This window comes from Chiloscyllium plagiosum, unplaced genomic scaffold (genome assembly GCF_037043375.1).
Source record: "Chiloscyllium plagiosum isolate Xiang-an unplaced genomic scaffold, Cpla_swu_hap1 HiC_scaffold_4, whole genome shotgun sequence".
Classification (NCBI taxonomy): domain Eukaryota; kingdom Metazoa; phylum Chordata; class Chondrichthyes; order Orectolobiformes; family Hemiscylliidae; genus Chiloscyllium; species Chiloscyllium plagiosum.
This window is the reverse complement of record NW_028270142.1, coordinates 138,790,540-138,813,005: the sequence shown is the minus strand read 5'-3', so window position 1 is coordinate 138,813,005 and position 22,466 is coordinate 138,790,540. Positions and strand designations below refer to the sequence as shown.

The 22,466-nt window shown below is 41.1% G+C and overlaps 1 protein-coding gene across 4 annotated transcripts in view; it reads left to right on the top strand.

Annotated features, from left to right (window-relative positions):
- vps13b (vacuolar protein sorting 13 homolog B) overlaps positions 1-22,466 on the top strand; it is a 977,967-nt gene that overhangs the window by 800,598 nt on the left and 154,903 nt on the right. For all 4 annotated transcript variants that reach the window (XR_015757055.1, XM_043687669.2, XM_043687667.2 and 1 more), the window contains exons 36-38: positions 5,407-5,799; positions 12,165-12,367; positions 14,417-14,618. Coding sequence is in view for 3 of the 4 variants with exons in the window: in XM_043687669.2 (XP_043543604.2) it covers positions 5,407-5,799; positions 12,165-12,367; positions 14,417-14,618 (798 nt within the window). In the remaining variant the exon portion in view is untranslated. The remainder of the gene's footprint in view (positions 1-5,406; positions 5,800-12,164; positions 12,368-14,416; positions 14,619-22,466) is intronic.

Genomic DNA, 22,466 nt, shown 5'->3' with positions numbered 1-22,466 from the left:
TGTGTGACATTGCAGGTTATTCTCCCAGAGGTGAACAACGCAGCATGCCTTGTAATAGGATGAATAAGGTCAGCGCTGTATCACTACTCAAAACCTGAGAACAGGTGTGGAAGAAGGCAGTAGTTCTTAATGGAACTGAGGTAGGTTAATCTCGACCTAGTGACCAAGTATAATATTAATATTGCAAAACACCACTCTATTAGCTGGTTGCAGATCTCTTCCACTTCACAAACCTTTATCTTGGGTCATGAATAACACTATCTAAGGTGGTACGTATTAAAGTTGCACCGACTGTATCAATTTCTTCAGGTGCACTGGCCAAAATATTTCTTCACTCCCAGATGGTTTTGTGTTATGTCAGGTGGGGCTTTGGTGCAAAGATGGGCTTGATATAATTAGAAGTCTGCTCTTTGGAAAATTGTAAAATGTTTGACACATTCCTTTGAATTTTCAAGTTAAGAACATGAAGCGTGGCTCTTTCATGTCCAAACAAAGATTCAAAGCATGTTTCTAATGAGAAAGAGAAATGGCTTGATCTAAACTAAATAAATTCTTCAAAGCTGTGTGATTAGTTAGTACATTTGTAAGTGCAAAAATAAAATTCCTGTCATCAGTTTAAAATCAGTTACATATACTTGGTGAAGGTCTTGTTACCGGAAACCTTTCTTTTTCTATTTAAATTACATTTTTGGAATTTTCTTTCGGCATAGGGTCATTCCGGTATGATTAAAAAAACCTGGGCCAACCATTTACATAATTTGGGATTCTTTTTAAGAATCTAGTGAAAAACTTCTTGTCGGTAAAATACTTGTATTTCTTTTTCAAGCTTTGTGTGGTTAGCTGTGTCACTCCAGACTCTGAGTTCAAAGCTTGTAGTTTCATGCCCCCACTCCAGGTTCTTGAGGAGAGAATGAGACTGAGGGAGTGCTGCACTGACATTTGTTTAAGACATTTAATTGTGGCCCTGTCTTCCCTCTCAGACGGGTGCAAAAGATCCCAAGGCACTCTGGTGTTTTAAGCAATGTTTACCCCTCAACCTGTCACTGGCCTTCATATCTAAATGGCTGGTGTACAGTGAAGCAGACATTTTGGTGCGGTTATACAAACCCTAGTTAGAACCTCTTCGAACTCTGTGAGCAGATCTGGGCACCACATCTTAAGAAAAGTGCTTTGGCCTTGGAGGGAGTTCAACACAGGTTTACACTGATGATACTTAGACTTCAGGGGTTGAGTTAAAAGGAGAGATTATACAAATCTGGCCTTTGTTCTCTGGAATTTAAAAGGTTAAGAGATGATCTAATCAAGGTTTTCAGGATATTATCTGGGAAAGACAGGGTAGATAAAGATGAGATGTTTCCAGTGGTTGAAAATTCCCCAACAAGGGATCATAGTCTAAGGATCATGGTCAGACCATTCAGGAGAGATGTACATGAAAAGAATAGTGGAGGTTTGGAACTCGCTTCCTCAAATGGTGGTTGATATTAATTCAATTGTTAAATTTAAATCTGCAATAGACATTTTTTTGATAAGCAAGGGTATCAAGAGATTTGTGCACAAGGCAAGCATATGGAGTTCAATCACAAATCAACTACAATCTTATTGAATGATGCAGCAGGCTGGAGGGGCTAAATGGCCTACTCCTGTGTTCATGTGTTCTGAAACAGATTATATTAGATTAGATTAGATTACTTAGATTACTTAGATTACATTACTTAGATTACTTACAGTGTGGAAACAGGCCTTTCGGCCCAAGTCCACACCGCCCCGCCGAAGCGCAACCCACCCATACCCCTAACCTAACACTACGGGCAATTTAGCATGGCCAATTCACCTGACCTGCACATCTTTGTGACTGTGGGAGGAAACCGGAGCACCCGGAGGAAACCCACGCAGACACGGGGAGAACATGCAAACTCCACACAGTCAGTCGCCTGAGGCGGGAATTGAACCCGGGTCTCTGGCGCTGTGAGGCAGCAATGCTAACCACTGTGCCACCGTGCCGCCCATGGAGAGGAATTTCTCCCTTCCTGGTGTGGTGAGGGTAATGATAAATTAGGGTGAGAATTAAAATAATTCGATTCTCAATGTCAAGAAGAGTTTTCTGAATTTTCCCCTCGAACCTTAAAAGCCAAATTCAGGTGGCACCAATCTTACAATGTAGTTGCAACTCATTATTCCATAACTCATTCTATTTATCTCCCACTTCGAATTCTCCTCCCCTGGTTAAAAAACTAGACAATTTCATGACAGGTACAGCAGAGCAGATACCTGCTGGCTGCAGCTCACTGAATGCCTGTTTGCCTGTCCCAGTCATCATGCAATTGCTTCTTCTGCACCACCTCCCCGTGTAGTCCATCTCCACTATCCTCCTCGACCTTTTGTCCACCGAATGCCACATCAGCAAACTCCCCATCCCACTGCATGATCGTGCCTGTTGTCAGACCAGCATCTTAATCCCGAAACACTTTATTTTAGAGCTGGTGGACATCTACAGTTTACATGTTTCTGATAGGTATAGGGACATAGGGACAGTCACCTTAACTTGAGCATCAGCACAGGGTGAAATGGGCAAATTTGTCCTCTGACTCCAAAAGACCTAGTGGCAGAAGTAGGCTGTTCAGTTCATTGCGTCTGGTCTGTCATTCAATGAGGTCACAGTTAATTTTAGAATCCTCAGCTTCACTTTTCAGCCTTTTCTCTGTAACATTTAATTCTGTTTCTGATTTAAAATCTGTCTGTCTTACCTTTAGATATGCTTAACGACCCAGCCTCAACAATTCTGTGTAAACAACTCCACAGATTCACTGCCTTCTGAGAGAAGAAATTCCTCCTCATTTCTGTCTTAATTGTGCGACCCCTTATTCTGAGATTAAGCTTCTAGACCTGGACTGTTCCACAAGGAGAAAGAGAGCGAGGCAGGCATCTTGTGATGTTGAGGAGCAGTCAGTTGTTAATCAATCAGTCAGACAAGGATTGGGCGTGTCACTGTATGCCACCTCAACACCACAGCTGTTCCATAGTCATGTTCCATAGTCCATGCAGCGCAAGCACTGCATGCATTACAAGCTAATGGTGTCATGTAATAATGAAAAGAGAAGGGTCCTTAGTTGGGTGAAGGGGGGTCTACAGTCAATCAGAGATACTGCCATTGTCAGTCAAGGAATTAATCTGATCACACAGCATGGGGTTGACCAAATCAGTCCTGCAGATCAAGCAGTCCAGAGGTTGCAGATAAGTTAGTCAGGGTACTACTGAGAGATAAGTAGGTCAGTGTTTTCTGCAATGTGACAAAGGGAGGGATTGAGTTTGGTGGAAGTGGATGCAAGAACAGGTAGTGGTCATTTATGAGCTGGAGCGGTGGTGAGCAACGTTCCCCTTAGGCTGCGCACAGGTACTCCATCATTTGTGCATGGTGATCGGTGTGCTACAGAGTTTGACTTCGGTTTCGGACATCAGTACCGGAGGCCCACGCAGAAGCAAAACAATTTTGAGGGGATGTTGATGGTGAGGTGTCCTTGCTCAGTGAGTAGGAAGTACAGAGGGCAGGAAGGGCTGGTTGTTTGGACTGGGTGTGAGCCGTTGAGTAGTCGGGATTCATGCAGTAGTGAGTCTTGTAGTCCTTTAATCTTGGCAAGGTGTGTGTACAGTGGCTGCATTAGAGTGAATTTTGACCTTGTGAGTGTAGAATAACAGAGAGGAGACAGCGCCAATTGCTCTTGTGAAGATCAGTGACCACCTTCCTACACTGCTAATCTGGAACACAGCAGCGACCTGTGGTGCAGGCTGGCTGTGTTTGTTGGTATGGTCTCTTTTGGTGATCAACAGGAAAAAGGATTGCCCCACCTGTCCACCTCCCCATCCACCAGCACCTCCAGGTCCCATCCTGTCTTTACTGTGAGACATATTCTGTTTGAGAGGTAGTTCCTGGTATGTGGTTGGAATTGTAGTGCCAGAGAGGTGAAAACCATGAGGTCTCAGCAACAATGTACACGTTCGCTTTCTCCAAAAAACACATCCAACAGCCCAGTCTGTAATTATTGCTTTGAAAAGTCGGAGATTGCATGAGAAAGATCTCTCCAAACCATGACAAACCAGCCAACATGCTTCACAGATAGCAATTTAATTCAATTAATAATATGCCCACAAATAATCTTTCATATTTATAATAGTAACATTTCTTTTCAATAAAAATATGCTATTAGTTCAAACATTGAGCTGAACAATGAGATTCAGTACAAGGAACCTGATAATTGAATACTTTTCTGAGATTGAAGTGGATCAGTTGCTATTACTGATGCATATATCCAGCATTGTGTTATTTTAAAAATGCAAATAATATCTGCTTAACTTTCTATGTTTTAGCATCATCAACTTGAGTTCGATGTGATGGTTCGCTCTGATGATGGACAGCTGGACATGGGCTTTTTTAGTCTTTAGCAGAACTCAAGGCTGATTACTCCCATACGGCAGCAGTGAACTCTTTTTTTTTGCTTTATAAAAGGCAAATGTAAAGTAAAAGCAGAACCTGGCTACTACAGAATTACATATGCTGGAAGGAAGCAGCACAGACATGCATGAGCTTCTGAACTGCATTTGAGCATTTATGGCACAACTGGGCCCAGCTCCACCCTAGGACTGCATGCACCTCTTGTAACCCCAAATGTTTGCTACTTGATGCACCACACAGTATAATCGTAACTTGATACTTATTATGTGATGTTTAATGTATTGTTTAAAAATTGGTTGATTTGTATTTCTCTCTGTGTTGGTAAGGAGCCTGTGGATTTGACAAATTGACTAACACATACAAGATGTGCTCTTGAGTAACTTTTGATTCAATGTTTTGTTTCAAAGAAGGTAAATAGATTCTGTGAGCAGCCTGCTTTTGACAAATAATAAGATTTGACTAACTCTCTTACTCTTGACCGTCAAATGAGTTTTGGCTGCTTTGAGTATAACATGGATGTGAATAAAACTTCATGTTAAAGATTCCATTTAAAGCCAGTTCCTTACTATTGGAATTAATGGCACTTTTAAACAATTTTAACACCAAACTAATTTTGATTAAAAGACATTTCTGATGGCTCAACCTATAAATAAGAGGATGGTTAAATGATGTGTATGTTATTCCTCCATTAAACAAAATAAGCAATGTAAACAAAAAAAATTGATTAATGTTCTCTTCCATACATGGAATGAGATGGTTTTGTTTTCTTCAGTCCCACTGCTCAATGAAACTATTAGTTTCTAAATGCCATAGCTGTGTATGCGGCACTCAAAACCATGCTCTGTAAAGTAACTAAACCAGCTCCTTTGATTTGACAGGTCTGTCGTGGCCTTTAACAAGTATTTGTTTGAATTCCAATTCCTTTTATTTTCTAAGCGTTCTGTTTTTTTTTTAAACAGCTGAAGTTCATTTGGAATTGTCACGTCCTTGGAAAGTCAACTTAAGCCTTGTCAAACTGGATCAAGCAACAAAATTTTTAAAGAGTATCCTGCCCAGATATGGTTCTGAGATCACCTCCAAAGCTGCAGTCTCCCCTGAAACAGTTTATAGGAAAGAGGAGATGTTTACATCAGTTTCTGGTGCGAAGATTGAACCTGGATCATTTGCTGAGACAGAAGTGGATCAAGGAAGCATTTGGAAAATGGTCTCCTTCTTTCAGAAGTTTTCCATTCACACAGCTCAGGTTGTTGTTGCAATGGAGACAGTGCCTCATCCCGACAAGCCTTGCATTCTGGCCTCTCTTTCGAGTCTAAAAGGTATCCTTAACATAAAAACAGGACCCAAATCCACAGGTAAGTAACATAACTTGTATTTCCAGATTACAAGTTGATAATTTAATATTGTGTGTTAATTAATAATGGCTAAGTGTTAAGATGTATTTATATTAATCCCATTTCCCTGATAATAGAACTTAAAACAATTAGTTCATTCCTTGGCCAATAGGATAATTTCTGTTGTTGAATAACTGTCTCTCTTTCCACAGCATTTTTCATTTGTGTTTTAAAGAATTTCAGGACAAGGAGGAACGAATCAGATTTCCTCTCCTTTGGGTAAATTGCTGAAGTGCATATCAGCGCAATTCAGTTCTGATGGATGTTAGAAAGTATATAAATTATTCCTTTTTGAAAGTGCACTTGACGTACGTCAAGCAGTTTATAAAACATGCATGCATATGTGCGCACACATGCATGCACACAAGGTCATCAACTTTGATTTCAAAGTCTACCAATCCTTTGAACGTTCTTTCACCATCACAGTCTAATCATATGGATCAAAGTTCAAGGATAGATCTGTTGACTGGTACAATTAAACAGTGTTATTAGTATATTTGTGCTATATACACTTTCCCTGTATACTATGTTTTTGAAAGTTAGGATGATTTTTGTCCAACTATAAAAAAAGTAACATACTGAATTTTCCTGTAAAGGTAGGTGGTTTACTGTAGTTATTAATAAGTTCCAATTGAGCTTGAGTGATATCAACCTGCTAAAGGAAACCTTTATCAATAAGGTGCGATCTTTTGCTCCTAACCACACAGGCATTGTGAAATTTCTGGATTAAATGAAAATGTGTGAACATCTAGATTTTAAATGCATTGTAAATTTTCAAGCAGAATTCAAGTTAGGCATTCATACCTAAAACAGCACCCATGATGTGTCAATCTCTAGTGTAAAAAGCAGTTCTGGAGAAACTCACCAGGTCTGGCAGCACCTGTGGAGAGAGAAACAGGTTGAACATTTCGAGTCCAGAATGACTCTTCTTTGAAATTTTAATGAAGAAGCACTAATCCCATTCATAGAAGGAACAAGGATAATAGGGCACAGACTTATAGCAATCAGCAAAAGAAGCAAAAAACAGCATAAGGAAAACTTGCTCATGCAGCGAGTTCTAAGGGTCTGGAATGTAAGCTTAGGAATGTTGTGGAGGCAGGTTCAGTCGAGGTACTCTGAAGGAATTAGCGTGTTATTTGAAAAAGAAGAATGTGTGTTGCAGGGACCAGGCAGGAGATTAAGTAAATTGCTCACTTGGAGAGTGGGTGCAACATGATGACTGAATGGCCTCCTATAGAGTGCGATGTTTTTCTGTATGAGAATGTAAGAGAAAGATGTGACAATGTTTGATCCAGAAGTAAGGAAAATCTTTAGTTTCTTTAAAAGGTCTATGGAATGTATAATTGTTTTTAAACATGTTTAGAAAGGAGTTTTAAGAGTTGGCATCAATTGTAAAGGGATTAGTTGTAATTTGTTTGGATAATAAGAGATATTAGTACATGTGACCCTGAGACCCTTGATCTGAAAGCAGTACCAACAGAGTTGAAGTTAATACCAGAGACTGTGTAGTGCACTCACACAAAAATGAACTACAAGCAGAGGTACCAGATGGTACACCTATTGAGGCATACACAGTGAGAAAGCAGACAGATTGAAAGAAAGAGATGATGAAGCAAATCTCTCTCAAACCTTACCCAGGGTGTAATTTATTGCACTTCAACATGTCATGAGGTGTGCAAAGGGACCCTGGAGACATACAACATCAGGAGTTTTATGATCTGAGGGTGAGAATGTTCAGAGAAGCATGCCTTGCTGATGATAACCATGACACTTGGAGATGGAAGTGGTTGTCAGGTAGGGCTCCTGACTATGTATATTTGTATATGAATGAAGAACGCTATGTTGTGGAACTGTGTAGCTACGTACATGCTGAAGGGGTTACTTCTGGTTGTAAAAACGTACTATTGTTGTACCGATAATTTAAACAGAAATTTACCTTTTTACTTGTAGTATGAGTTGCCTGTTAATTCAAATTAAAAAATTCATACAACACCAGGTTATAGTCCAACAGATTTATTTGGAAGCACTAGCTTTCAGAGTGCTGCTCCTTCATCAGGTGGTTTATAGTAATTTATGTTAATGTAAAATAAAACTACAAAAAGTGGAATTTTATTGACATTTATTCATTTTGGGGTTGCTTGGAAAATGTAGTTCTTATGGTTTATGGTTTTCCCATGGAGATTGTAACAAAGAATATCCAGCTCACCTTTTAAGTAGCTTATATTAGGCCCATTGGGCCTCTGCTGCCTCTTCAGAGGAGCTATCCAGTTAATTCCACACCATTGCCATTTACCTATTGTCCAACTAATGTTTACTCTTTAGTCGTCTTTTTATTTATTCATATATTATGTGCAGCACACACTGGGCAAGCACTTGCTGGCCATCCTTACTTTGCCCTGAGAAATTGATGATGAGCTGCCTTCTTAAATTGCAGCTCACATGGCATAGGGACACCCACGGTGCTGTTTAGGAGGGCCTTCCAGGATTTTGACCCAGTGACAGTGAAGGAAAGGCGGTATATTTCCAATTCAGGATGAATGTGTAGCATGGTACAGACTTACAGGTGGTGATCTTCCTGTGTATTTGCTACCCATGTCCTTTTAGATGGTAGAGATTGCAGCTTTGGAAAGTGTTAAATAAGGGACCGTAGTGAATTGTTGAAGTTGCATCTTGATGACAGCGCCCACTGCTGACAGTGTATGTTGATGGTGAACAAAATGAATGTTGGAGGTGATAGATTGGTTTCCAGTCAAGCAGACTGCTTTATCCTGGATGGTGTGTAGTTTGTTGACTGTTGTTAGACTCTATTTGGCCTGGCAAAAGGAAAGTATGCCGTCATACACTTGATTTAAGTAGCTGGTGAATAGGCTTTAGAAGGACAAGAGGTGAGTTACTTGCTGCAAGTCTTCTAGCCTTTGGCTTACTCTTGTTGCTCCATTATTTATGTGCCTGGCCTGGTTCAATTTCTAGTTAATGGTAATATGCAGGATATTGGTAGGAAGGAAATTCAGCAGTGGTATGGACATTGAATGTCCAGAGGCAATGATTTGGTTCTACCTTGTTGAAGACAATCACTGCCTGACACTTGGACATGGACTGCTTCACTATCTAAGGAGTCATGAATGGTCCTGAACACTGCACATCATCAGGGAACATCTCCACTTCTGACCTTATGATGGAGGGAATATCATAGATGAAACAGCTCAAGATGGTCAGACCTAGGCACTACCCAATGAGTCTTAGAACTGAGATGACTGATCTCCAATGACTGCTACCATGTTTTCAAAGTTATTATTTTATCTGCTTCCACCACTGCTTCAGTAAGCAAATATCGAAGAAGCTACTCTTGAAATAAATATTAAAGCAAATAGTATTGCTTATTTAATACTGACAGGCAGACTATTCAGTGTATTATATTTCCTCACCTGAGTTGCCCATTTTCAATTTAGCAATTGAGAGCAGGGTTTCCTTACCTTGTTCAATTTATTAATTCAAATTATACCTTCCTTTTTACTCAGGTCAGCTAATTCTATACAAGCTTATCATCCAGTTTGGAAACTACCCCCGTCCCTCCTGCACAGCACTAAACTAAGTAGTGCATTTATATATCTGGCTACCAGGGGAGCTATTTTAGTCTTTTAACTGTGGATCAAGTTACTTTCCAAAGTAGCTTATAGACAAAATGATGAATAGGAGTATGACTTTATTGCTTCACTAAACCTTTGCTAGTCTTGCCTGTGTGTGGAGTGACTATTGGTGAATTACTAAAAGGAAAACAGCAACAAAAGAAAAAAAATACCCATTACCGTTCCCAAACTGATCATAGGAATGGTTTGTATTGTTTGGTGTTAATTTGCCAAGGTACTGGACCATCTACAACAGCCAGAAGCTATTTTGCATGGAGTTAAAATTTCTATACCTCTGAAAAGCAGCTCAAATATTTCCCGTTGCTTATACCACAGGAAATAAATTCTTTTGTCTGTGTAAGCCAGAGGACAAATTAAACATTAAAAGGACCATAGGGGATTGAAACTAAGTGTGGTTTGTATAGATGAATACAAATCACTGTTAACATTTCCCCTAGCACTGTTGCAAGAATATTGGGTGTAGGTGCCTTGATTTTGTCACTTTTGGCACCTTGTCACAAGTAGCTTAAACCCTCTCTCTTCCCAGCATGCTATAAGAAGTTACGACCATATTGGCTAAGTAATGGCTTGGATTTTGAATGTCATTACAACATATCCCCGGCCTGTTGAAATGAGCAAGTAAAGGTGGATTTAGTTGACAGAAAGCTAACTTTACTGAACCTTGCAATGATAAATAAAACAGCATTTTAATTCCTTTCTGCGTTCTTCTTGACGTTGAGGTATGTTTTGCCATGGACTGGATGTAGGAGGAAAGATCAGATGTTGTAATGTTCACGACACAAGCTACCTTTTAATCTTCAGCTAGAAACCTGCAATAAATTGCTAACACGCAATACCCTAAAGCCTCCAAAAATGCTCTATTGTAAAATGCTGACATTGATTAGTTAATTAGAATTCAAATAAATACGCCAAATACAACTAGGCATAAAATAAAGCCTGATGTCATGTGGATTGTGTTCTTTTAAAAAGTGTTTATCAAAATATTTCGGTGTGGAATGGCAGAGAGAAACTAGTCTGATACCTCTCTTGGAATAAATTCATCATACTCTTTAAGCACTTAAGTTTTAAGGAACTCACAAGATTTTTCAAATTTGTACTTTTTAACATTGGTTTGTTAATGCAATTAGTCATTGTCAGAATTGTAACTGAGGACCGCTGCCTCTTCAATGTACCGAGGGCTGTTTACCTGCCTTCTCTGTGATTTAGCAAGATGAGATCATATAAATTGATAACCATCTCTCTGTTTTCTTCTGATTCATCTCTGACCTGAACTCTGCTTGAACCTAGTTAGACACAAAACATCCAGGATTCTTGGCTGAAGCCATAAAATTTAATTAAATCCTACAGAAATGATGTGTAAAAGAACACCACAGTACCCCAATAAAGTGAAAATAAGTACTGTGATGGATTAAAATAATAAATGTGCCTGCTTCTCTGTGTTTGATGTGAAGGCAACAAATATGGGCTTCCAGCAGTCAATATATATGATGTTAACAGGAAAGGTTGTAAGTCACATGCACAAGAATCTCATCTGCTTAAGATCACTGTGCACATTTACTGCTGGTTATATGATGTTGACTGTGGATTCAACGAAGCTGCCCACAGCTGCGTCAGACCTGAACAAATATCAGCCATGGCTCAGATGGTTGCACTTTTGCCCATGAATCAGAAAGTTGTGCATTCAAGTCCCACTTCAAGACTCATGAATTAAGGCTGACTCCCCTGAGGCAGTACTGAGGGAGTGCAGCAGCATTTCAGGATGGGAGCCATGTAGAGACTCCCTCTTTTGGAAGAAACCTTTAACAAAAGTCCCGATAGCAATCTCAGGTGAACAAGGTAAAAGATCCCGTGGCTACAGCACTAATTACAAGTCAAAAATACTTAATTGGTTGCAGATAGCTTTGGAAACACCCTAGGGTGCCAAGGTGTCAGTCAAGTGCATATCTATTTTTCTTTGTTTGAGCAGAGTTTTGCTGTGTGGTTTGCAGTTTGAAATTACAAGTGATCACCTAACTCAGTGATGGAGCAATGCACATTACTCATTTTCCCGCAAGTGTGGTTGGGGACAGATGGAACAACAGAATATATGTCAGCATGGAGCAGACTGTTTCCTTGTTTATTTTGGACTGAATATAATGTATTTTAAGTTGTTTGTTAAATATTCACATGTTCCAACATTAGAGGAGAAGGAACAGCCTTAAGTAGCACTCCAGAACAAAATTGCTTGCTGCAGTTCGCATCTGTAAGTGTTCAGTTTAAAAGACATGTTTCTCCCTTTGAGCAGTGTTTGAGGAAACCATTGAATTATTTATTATTGAACCTGAACTAAAATCCAGTTTTGGAAACATTCAAGTATGTAGAATATCCAGTTGAACGCAAGAGAACATGTTATATTTCCTTTACAAGGTTGATCAGTCAGTCAGAAAAATATATTGGACTCCATAAATTATTGCGGAAAGTTCAGTTGCTTCAATGATTTGCTCATAATTCCACAGTGTTGCTTAGGAGCTGGCATCCTGTATTAATTATGTACAGATGTAAAGATCAGAGAACTGATGCAGAAGTATGTACAAAAAAAGAAAGCAAAGATAAATGTTTCTTTTAGCCTTGTACTATTTAATTTATTGTGCAGTTGTCCAAAAGAGGATAAATATGACATCCTTTTCTTCCTCTGTTTAGGAATGATTTTGGGTGCTACATTTGCACTCCAACTGAAGGATCTGCTTGTAAAGACCTGCCTCAAAGACAGAACCAGAGCATTAATTGGCCCATTCTGCTGTACCCTGCAACTGGATGCTAAGTGGTGCAGGCACAGTGGCGACCCTGACCCACATCACTCCATTCCGAAAACGCTGGTTGACTTGAAAGCTGGACTGATCCAGGTTTGTGTGGGTGGCAGTGGTGTCTGGTAGAGGCTGTCTTTAATGAGTCTGTTCCTTGTTTGACCCAAATGTCTTTTATTTCCAACCCTGTAAATCATGCAAAGAGTACCCTTGTAACATGATCAGGTTATCTGGTAAAGCTCAACACTGTTGCATTTGAAGTACTTGATTTTTTTGTATGAGTAATAAACTTTTAAAAAGATCAGAGCAGAACAAACAGAACTGCAGGGCAATAGGATGAAACGGCCAATACCATAAATACTGCAAAGGCACTTAAAATAATTAGAAATGCATACAAAGCATTTTGTTTTCATGGCACTAGAGATAGGGTACAATGTTTTAAGAGAATTCGTGAGACTTGAGCAGTTGATCGTACAGCATGTGCAGGATGGTAGTTGTTCGTTTGGTGCACAGTCCTACTTTATGTATGACCTTTGCCATCTTCTATTGACAAGTGATCATTGTGACTGGATTGAGTTCAACTGATACATAAATCACCCCTGCCTTTTAGCCCTTTCATTGACTGCAGGAGGAATTCTGCATCCGTACTTTACTAATTCACAAAAGGGTGCAAGTAGACGTTGGATTGGTTCTGCAGACTTCTCTGAATGCGATCATTATTATTAACCTTTGAACGTCTTCAAAATACTTGCATAATAAATAAATAGTTTGCAAAATCTTCCATAGAAGGCGTTTTTAAAAAAGATTCAGTTTTAACTTGTTTGAAGTTGAAATTAATCCTGGAAGCTGCCTAAGTTTTCTCAAACCTTCATGGGAAGTAAGCAAGATTTATATAATGTGCGTATGTACAGATTAGTGTCCTGGGCTCCAGAAGTTGACTGGTAATGTTGCTTGTTATCTGAAGCCACAGTGAAGCTGATTCTACTTATAATAATTCATTGAATCCCAACAGTGTGAAAGCAGGCGATTCAGCCCATTGAGTCTATACCAAACCTCCAAAGAGCATCCCACCCACCCTGCCAGTCTCTGTAACCCTGCATTTCACGTGGCCAATCCATCTAATGTGCAAATCTTTCGACTGTGGGTGGAAACCAGAGCACCCGGAGGAAAAACACACAGACACGGTGAGAATGTCTGTGTGGAATTTGCACAGTGGCTGGAATCAAACACTGGTCCCTGGTGCTGTGAGGTAGCAGTACTAGCCACTGAGCCATCATGCCACCCTAATTAGTATAGGAAGCAGTCATTATAATTTATCATATTATATGTACTGTTTATCATCATACTACTACAATGCAGACAATTAACCACAAAATTATTGTCCAAATACACATTTTATTTTGTATTGTATGCAGATTTAGTCTTTTCTCTACCTCAGGGAAGGTTATATATGGCAGACTGATATCTTGGTGTTGCATTAGGTCACTAAATACTTTTACAGATTTACAAGGGTTTTTTTTTGTAAATTTATATGGTTTAGCACAAACACCAGTTATTACTATTCCCTTCTGGGTGCTTTTCCTGTTCAGAAAACCACTGGGAAAGAATCCAGTTCTATCTTAAAAAATACCTAAGCGCCAATTTAATAACTCACCCGATTAGAAACCAGGACAGTGCATCAATACCCAAAAGAAACACAATGTCCACAAAATTCAAAAGGGGAAAATCAAGAGGTGAGGAAGGGGTTGCTAAATCAACAATTGGATATGTTGAATTTTCCAGGCCCAAATTTGTAGTATGAGATTTTGAATATCCAGTAAAAGAGTTGCTGCAATTCTGCACTGGATCTACTGAACCAATGTAAGGTCAGCAGCAGGAATCCCCAGTGTAAACCAGACAAGGCCATTTTCAGCCATTCACTCCATTTCCCTGGGAGATCTGTGACCTGTGGCCTATAGCGTACCTCTAGCATTTTCAGAGCCAAAGTGATCATCTGTGAATGCTGTTACACAAAATCATCAACATCTGATTAACCAAAAAATAGGCAACCAGACTATAAATGGTTTAGCCTATATCTTTGGATTTTTAATGTGTTTGTTCTTTTGTATCTTATCAGTGCTGGTGCTTCTCTTTTTGGTGTCTGTTTAGATATTCTGGGGCCAAGAGCATCTGAACTGCCTGAATCTACTACATGAACTTCTCCAATGCTATCTTGGGCAAGATGCCAAATCTCAGACTTCAGACCACACACAGCAACCATCATCTGCCGTAAGCAGATATCAAGCGTCCAAGACTGAACACAGTTCTGATGACTTGAGGACAGGGCAGTTTCAGTACATTCAAGATGCAGGTGCGTGGGATGATTGACCTTTTATACAGCTCACTTTGTCAACTCGACAAACAAAGTGTCCCTGCTTTGGTGCACACAGATTTAAATATGCAATGCAATGCATTAGTTACCTTCTCACATTGTTGCTCATGGAACCTGAAGACATTCTTCATGAACATCTCTTGACTACTCTGATCTATCATTCACTTAGATCATAGATTATCTGTATTCCAAGTCTATCTAACTACTTTGGTTCCTGAACCCTTAATACATGTATCGGACAGAAACCTTATTAATTTCAGTTTTGAATTGAATCGTCCTGTACATCCTTTTGAGGATAGAGTTCCAGATTTCCAACAAACTCCTTGTGAAGAGATCCTTCCTGTCATCACCAAGTTCTTCAATCTATTCTCTTGGTTGATGTTCCTCATCCTTGGAACTATTATTTTAAACCACTTCTCTGTCCAATAAGTTCTCATCCTTCCTATAACGTAGGACCTATAATCCTTCCTATAATATAAGTTCTCATCCTTCCCATAACTGTAAACAGTACTTTATCTGAAATCTAATAAGTACATTGTCCATGTCTTCTGGGTGGTAGAGGTTGTGGGTTTGGAAGGGTTTCAGAGGATCCTTTGCAATCTGTTGCAGTGCATCTTGTAGATGGTGCGTGCTGCTGCCACTCAGGGTTGGTGTCTGAGGGAGCAAATGTTGAAGGTATTATATGGGGTTTTAGTTAAGTGAACTGCTTTGCCTTGAATGATTTTGAGCTCCCCGAGTGTTAGAGGAATATTAATGTTCCCTTCTCATGTTCTGAATTCCCTCATGGGAGGATATCACTTTTCTGTCCCTTTCACAATCTCTCTACCTCACTCTCCCTCAATCAATCAACTTCTGTGCTTATGCTAATAAACTCCATTTGACCATGGAGGAAGTGAGGACTGCAGATGCTTAAAAATGTGTTGCTGGAAAAGCGCAGCAGGTCAGGCAGCATCAAAGGAACAGGAGAATCGACATTTCGGGCATCAGCCCTTCTTCAGGAATGAGGAGGGTGTGCCAAGCAGGCTAAGATAAGAGGTAGGGAGGAGGGACTTGGGGGAGGGGGGTTGGGAATACGATAGGTGGAAAGAGGTTAAGGTGAGGGTGATAGGCCGGAGAGGGGGTGGGGGCGGAGAGGTCGGGAATAAGATTGCAGGTCAAGAAGGTGGTGCTGAGTCTGAGGGTTGGGACTAAGACAAGGTGGGGGGAGGGGAAATTAGAAAGCTGCAGAAATACATCGATGACTGTATTTGCGCTACCTCATGCTCCCACGACGAGGTTGAACAGTTCATCCACTTTACTAACACCTTCTACCCCGACCTCAAATTTACCTGGACCGTCTCAGACTCCTCCCTCCCCTTCCTAGACCTCTCCATTTCTATCTCGGACGACCGACTCAACACGGACGTTTACTATAAACCAACTGACTCCCACAGCTACCTAGATTACACCTCCTCCTACCCTGCCCACTGTAAAAACGCCATCCCGTATTCCCAATTCCTTCGCCTTTGCTGCATCTGCTCCCAGGAGGACCAATTCCAATACCGAACAACCCAGATGGCCTCCTCCTACAAAGACCGCAATTTCCCCTCAGACGTGGTTGACGATGCTCTCCACTGCATCTCTTCCACTTCCTGCTCCTCCGCCCTTGAACCCCACTCCTCCAATCGCCACCAGGACAGAACCCCACTGGTCCTCCCCTACCACCCCACCAACCTCCAGATACATCGTATCATCTTTTGTCATTTCCGCCACCTCCAAACAGACCCCACCACCAAGGATATATTTCCCTCCCCACCCCTATCAGCGTTCCGGAAAGACCACTCCCTCCGCGACTCCCTTGTCAGATCCACACCCCCCCACCAATCCCAACCTCCACGCCAGGCACCTTCCCCTGCAACCGCAAGAAATGCAAAACTTGCGCCTACACCTCCCCCCTCACTTCCCTCCAACGCCACAAGGGATCCTTCCATATCCATCAGAAATTCACCTGCACCTCCACACACATCATTTACTGCATCCGCTGCACCCGATGTGGCCTCCTATACATTGGGGAGGCAGGCCGCCTACTTGCGGAATGTTTCAGAGAACACCTCTGGGACACCCGCACCAATCAACCCAACCGCCCCGCGGCTGAACACTTTAACTCCCCCTCCCACTCCGCCAAGGACATGCAGGTCCTTGGCCTCCTCCATCGCCAGACCATGGCAACACGATACCTGGAGCAAGAGCGCATCATCTTCCGCCTAGGAACCCTCCAACCACAAGGGATGAATGCAGATTTCTCGAGCTTTCTTATTTCCTCTCCCCCCACCTTTTCTCAGTCTCAACCCTCAGACTTAGCACTGCCTTCTTGACCTGCAATCTTCTTCCTGACCTCTCCGCCCCCACCCCCTCTCCGGCCTATCACTCTTACCTTAACCTCCCTCCACCTATTGTATTCCCAACGCCCCTCCCCCAAGTCCCTACTCCCTACCTTTTATCTTAGCCTGCTTGGCACACCCTCCTCATTCCTGAAGAAGGGCTTATGCCCGAAACGTCAATTCTCCTGCTCCTTTGATGTTGCCTGACCTGCTGCGCTTTTCCAGCAACACATTTTTAAGCTCCATTTGACCCATTCCTTACATGGGAAGTCAAACTTTACCCATGCAACCAGTCCTCTCAATTTAACAAGATTCTTTTATCAAATGTACAAAGTATGCATGTTTAAGAATTAAATCTAATCACAATCACATTCTTGGGGTTACCAATTGACCTGAAACTGAATTGGATCAGCCACATAAGTACAGCGGCTACAAGTGTGGGACAATAGCTCGGAATTCTGTAGTGAGTATCTCATCTCCTGACTTACCAAAACCCATTCACCACCTACAGGAAACATGTCACCAATGTGACAGAATAATGTCCTTTTTCGGGATGAGTACAGTTCCTTTAACACTCGGAGCTCAAAATCATCCAGGTCAAAGCAGTTCACTTAGTTGAAATCTTAGATAATGTCTTCAATGTTTCGTCCTTCAGACACCAATGCTGAGTGGCAGCAGCATGCACCATCTTCAAGATGCACTGCAGCAGATCACCAAGGCTGTTCTAAAACACTTCCAAACCCATAACCTCTACCACCCAGAAGGACATGGGCAATGTATGCATGGGAACACTATGTACAAGTACTTGTTAGATCTCAGATAATGTACTGTTCACAGTTATCGGCACAACACTATAGGTAGGATGTGATCTCACTGGAGAGAGCAGTTGAAAAGAACAGTTCCAAAGATGAGGAACTTTAGTCATGAGAATAGATTGAAGAAATTGGAACTGTTCTTCTCGGAAAGAAGAAGGCTAACAGGAGATCTGATAGAGGTTTGTAAAAGGAACTTGTAAAAGGAACAAGAACAGAAAGCAGAGATTTAAAATGATCTGCAAAAGAAGTGATGTGAGGGAAAAGTCTTTTCACTTAACGAGCAGTTAGGGTATAGAAAACATTGTTAGGAAGTGTCGTGGAGGCAGGTTTAATTCAGGTATTCAAGTGGGCATTGGAGAATTATTTAGATATAAATAATGTGCAAAGATATGCACTTGATAATAATGCTCATTTAATGAGCCAGTGCAGGCATGATGGGCCAAATAGCCTTTTTTTGTGCCATAACACTTCTGTGAATATCACTACCTGCAAGTCCTTCTCTAAGTCCCATCCTGATATGTAACTGTATTGCTATTCCTTCAGTATCACTTGGTCAAAATCCTAGTACTCACTTGCCAACAGTACTGTGGGTGTACCTACAAATGGACTTTAATGATTTGAGAAGGCAGCTCACCAGCGCCTACTCTTGGGCAGTAAATGATGGACAATAAAAAGTCAGTGACTTCCACGTCTCCCGAAGTTGTTTTTCTTTAAATTGTATTCTTGTTTGTGAGCACTGAACAAATTGCCTTGGGAACTGTATTCAGTATGTGTATTGTGTTTTTAAAAAAATACAGCAGCTTGTTTTCCAAAACACTGTCAGAATAGTAATCAGAAAATAAATGAGATACTGAGCAGGAGCTAGATATGAGGAGAAGTGACCCAAAGCTTGATTAGAGGTAGATTTTAAGGAGTGTTTTAAATAAGGAAAGGGGTTCAAAGAGTGATGGGATTTTGGAAGCTTCAGGAAAATCTGTCAATAGTAAGACGAAAAGGGTCAGAGTGGGGATGGTGGAGGAAAGATGTGGGAAAGGTCCGAGGCAGAGAAATTGAATGATGGCGAGGCATTGGAGAAATAACAGTAAGAGTTTTAAGTTGGTGAGGTGGGAGAAACCAGAATAAAATGTAAGCTACCTAGGATACGGTTAATGTTAAATGGAAAGTGTTGCATAAAGGGAGTCAGTGGTGTGATGGCAAAATAACTATTAGCAGTCCAGAATCTGGGCTCATGTTCTGGAACAGTGTTGGTGAAACTTGAATTCAGCGTAAACCTCTAATAAACAACAAAGGTCACTTAGAAAAGCGGATGTCAGTAAAGCATTGGTTGGCACAACAGGGGTGCGGTGCAGTGGTAGAAATGCGAGATACGAATGTCAGTCCGGAGGCTGAACCACGGCTCCATGCTGCCTGTGATTGCAGTTAATGTCACCAATGGAAGCATGGGGAAGAAGAGGTGGCCAAGGGTAGATTCTAGGGATGCAAAAGAGGTGACAGATTTAGGTTGGCAAGGAAAACCGTTGCTGGAAAAATTAGGACTGCAATCAAATCAGTAAGAGCAGGATAAAGCAAAAGTACTTCAATTGAGCTGAATATTTATGGAGTGGATTTAGAGGTGGGTGACATAATCTGCAGAGGCCCAGACCAAGAAAGATGAGGAAGGTTCATGCTCATGCACAGTGGACACAGCCACAGAGAATTTCTTCAGGTCATCTTACTGATACTATCATGGCCGGAAACAGGATTGGAGTGATTTAAACATGAAACTGCACAAAAGATGGATGTGTGTTTGGGAGACATCAACTCATCCTTGGAGGCAGAGTGAGGTTGGAGATTGGACAGTAGTTTGCAAGATCAGAAGAACTTTTTAGGAAGAATTGATGACTTAATGGCAGCAGTTTAAAAAATGATTGAGAGCACTATCCAAGAAGAGGGCAGATAGAAGAAAAGCTAAAGAAAGACATGGTTTCAGGTTCAGGAAAGCAGCTGGATTAGTCAACGGGCAAGTGGGAGGGAAAGGGGAGAAGCAGAGCATTGGAAAAGTGTCAAAGAAGTCAACATGGGTTGGAGAGATTGATGAGCAGAGCCATATTTATAGATTAGTGTAGCACTGGTACAGAATGCAGTGTCTCAGGTTGGCTGAATTTTAAAGGTGATAGAGGATATAATGATTACCAGGAGAGCATTGAGGTAGTAAAGTTTAGAGATGACAAAGGCATGGATGGACTAAGATCAGTGTAACAATTATAGCAGGAGGCAGCCCCTTCCATCAATTTCAACGTGGTTTGGAATCCTCTTTGACACTTAGGATGGATTTGGAAGTAAGCTGCCAGGACGGTATCAGAAGATTTCACTGGGATTGCTTCCCAGGAGCATAATCTGCAGCCCAAGGGCGACGTGCCAGTTGAACCAATTAAGACCCCAGTTAAGGCTTATTATCCCATGCTGGTATCATGTGGGGCTCTAACTATGTTTGGAATTCAGTAACTACTCAGAGATGGCCTATTGATCACAGGCCAGAGGGACATTGGAGCCTCACATTAAGTTGGTCACACTGAAGCCACAAGGTTGAAACAGTCACAGCCATTCTCATAGGTTTTGTGGCATCTCTGAGACGTCTTTTAAAATATGTCATTCTGAGGTACCCTTGCCACCCTGCCCACCGCTCCAATTTTGGCTGCAGGCCATTCAGTATTGCAGGTCTTTTCAGTGGGTCTCCCACAACGATGTCCTATTAACTGGCCATCTTTGAGTAGATGGCTTTAGGATTGGCCAGGACCCTCAATAATTTTCAAGGTCCAGAAGATTGGTTCAGCCAAAGGCAATGGTGGAATCAGTGGCAAGAATGGAGAACTTTATATATGCGTCAGGGATAAGATCATGGATCAAAGCCCAGGTGAAGCAAAATCAAAGAAAGTAGGTTGTGTAATCCAAGAGAGGTTGTCGGTCCAGTAACACCTTTGTTCAAAATTATTTAATTATGTTGACTATTACTTTGAGGTGAATCATAACTGATTACAGAGCAGTAGTATTGTTGAGTGGACCTTGAAAAATGTTTTGTCAAGGATTCGTGATTTACTGCCCTTGCCGATGAATTCTTTTAAAAGAGTTGACAATTTTCTTAAGGTTTGAGCTTTTCTTTTTAACTTTTTACAAGTGGTATATGGCATCTCAACTAATCAGATTGTAAGATTCAATTTGTTTGTTTTCAGTGAATTTTGCCAACACTTGTGCTTCAGCCCCATGACATTTTCCAGATGTAAAACTTTTAATTGTAGGCTATTTCTATCTTTTTTTTTCCCCAAGTAAATGACATGTATCAAGAATTGCTGAGGCTGTCAAGGGTCAAGGTAAAGTTCCAGCTTGGCTAGAAGCACGTAGTATAAAATCCAGTATATTATCATATCTTCTTCTTAAACCATATAAATCAGTCCTGTATTTAATGGGTATAAAAATATGCATATAGTTGAGACTTTGAGTCATTGAGTTATACAGCACAGAAACAGGCCCTTTGGCCTAACTTGTCCATGCTGAGTTTCCCAAAGGGAGCGAGTCCCATTTGCCTGTACTTGGCCCCTTTCCCTCTAAGCCTTTCCTATCCATGTATCTGTCCAAATGTCTTTTCAATGTTGTAATTGTAACCTCCTCAATCACTTCCTCTGGCAGTGCATTCCACATAGGCACCATCATCTTCAAGAAAAAGTTGCCCCTTGGGCCCCTTTTAAATCTTTTTGTCACTCACCTTAGACCTATACCCTCCACTTTGGGACTCCCTTACAGGGGGGAAAGACCTTGGCTCTTCACCTTACCTATTTGCCCCTCATGATTTATTAAACCTTTGTAAGGTCAGCCCTCAGGGGACAAAACTCCCTGCCTATCCAGCCTCTCCTTATAGCACAAACCTTGGTAACATCCTTGTAAATTGTTTTTTCACTCTTTTCAGTTTAATAACATCCTTGCCATAGCAGCGTGACGAGAATTATACACAGTACTCCAAATGTGGCCTTACCAATATCTTATACAGCTGTAACATGATGTCCCAACTCCTGTATTCAGTGCTCTGACCAACAAAGATAAGTGTGCCTTACACCTTCTTCACCACCTGACATACTATGGTTGCTGGCATTTGAATATAACATTGTATGTTTTGCTTTTGTTTAACTAGTATAAACTACAATGCATTCTATAGACATCCGCCTTGGCTCAGTGATTATTGATTCCCACTTGAATCAAAGGTTGTGGGTTCACTCCACCAGAGCACATAGTTCTTCCTGACTCTCCATTGCACTACAGTGGGAGTGCTGCACTGTTGGTGATGTTAACCTTCAGGTGGTGATGTTAAACCGAGGGTCCATCTGCACTGTCAGGTGAATGTTTAAAAAAAAAATTATTTGACACTTTTCTCGGTGAGAGTGGGAATTCTCCCCAGTGTCTTAGAGATTTCTGATACCTCAGCCAGTGTCCATCAGAAATTATCTGATTGTTACTATATTGCTGTTCGAGCAAGCTCTATGGGCGCAAAGTGACTCCTGTGTTTCCGACAGTACAATTGCAAAACACTTCAAAATTATGTAATTGACTGTGAAATGTTTTGGGACATCTAGAGATTATAAAAGATCCTGTGAAACAACACGCCTATCTTTTTCTTACTGAGG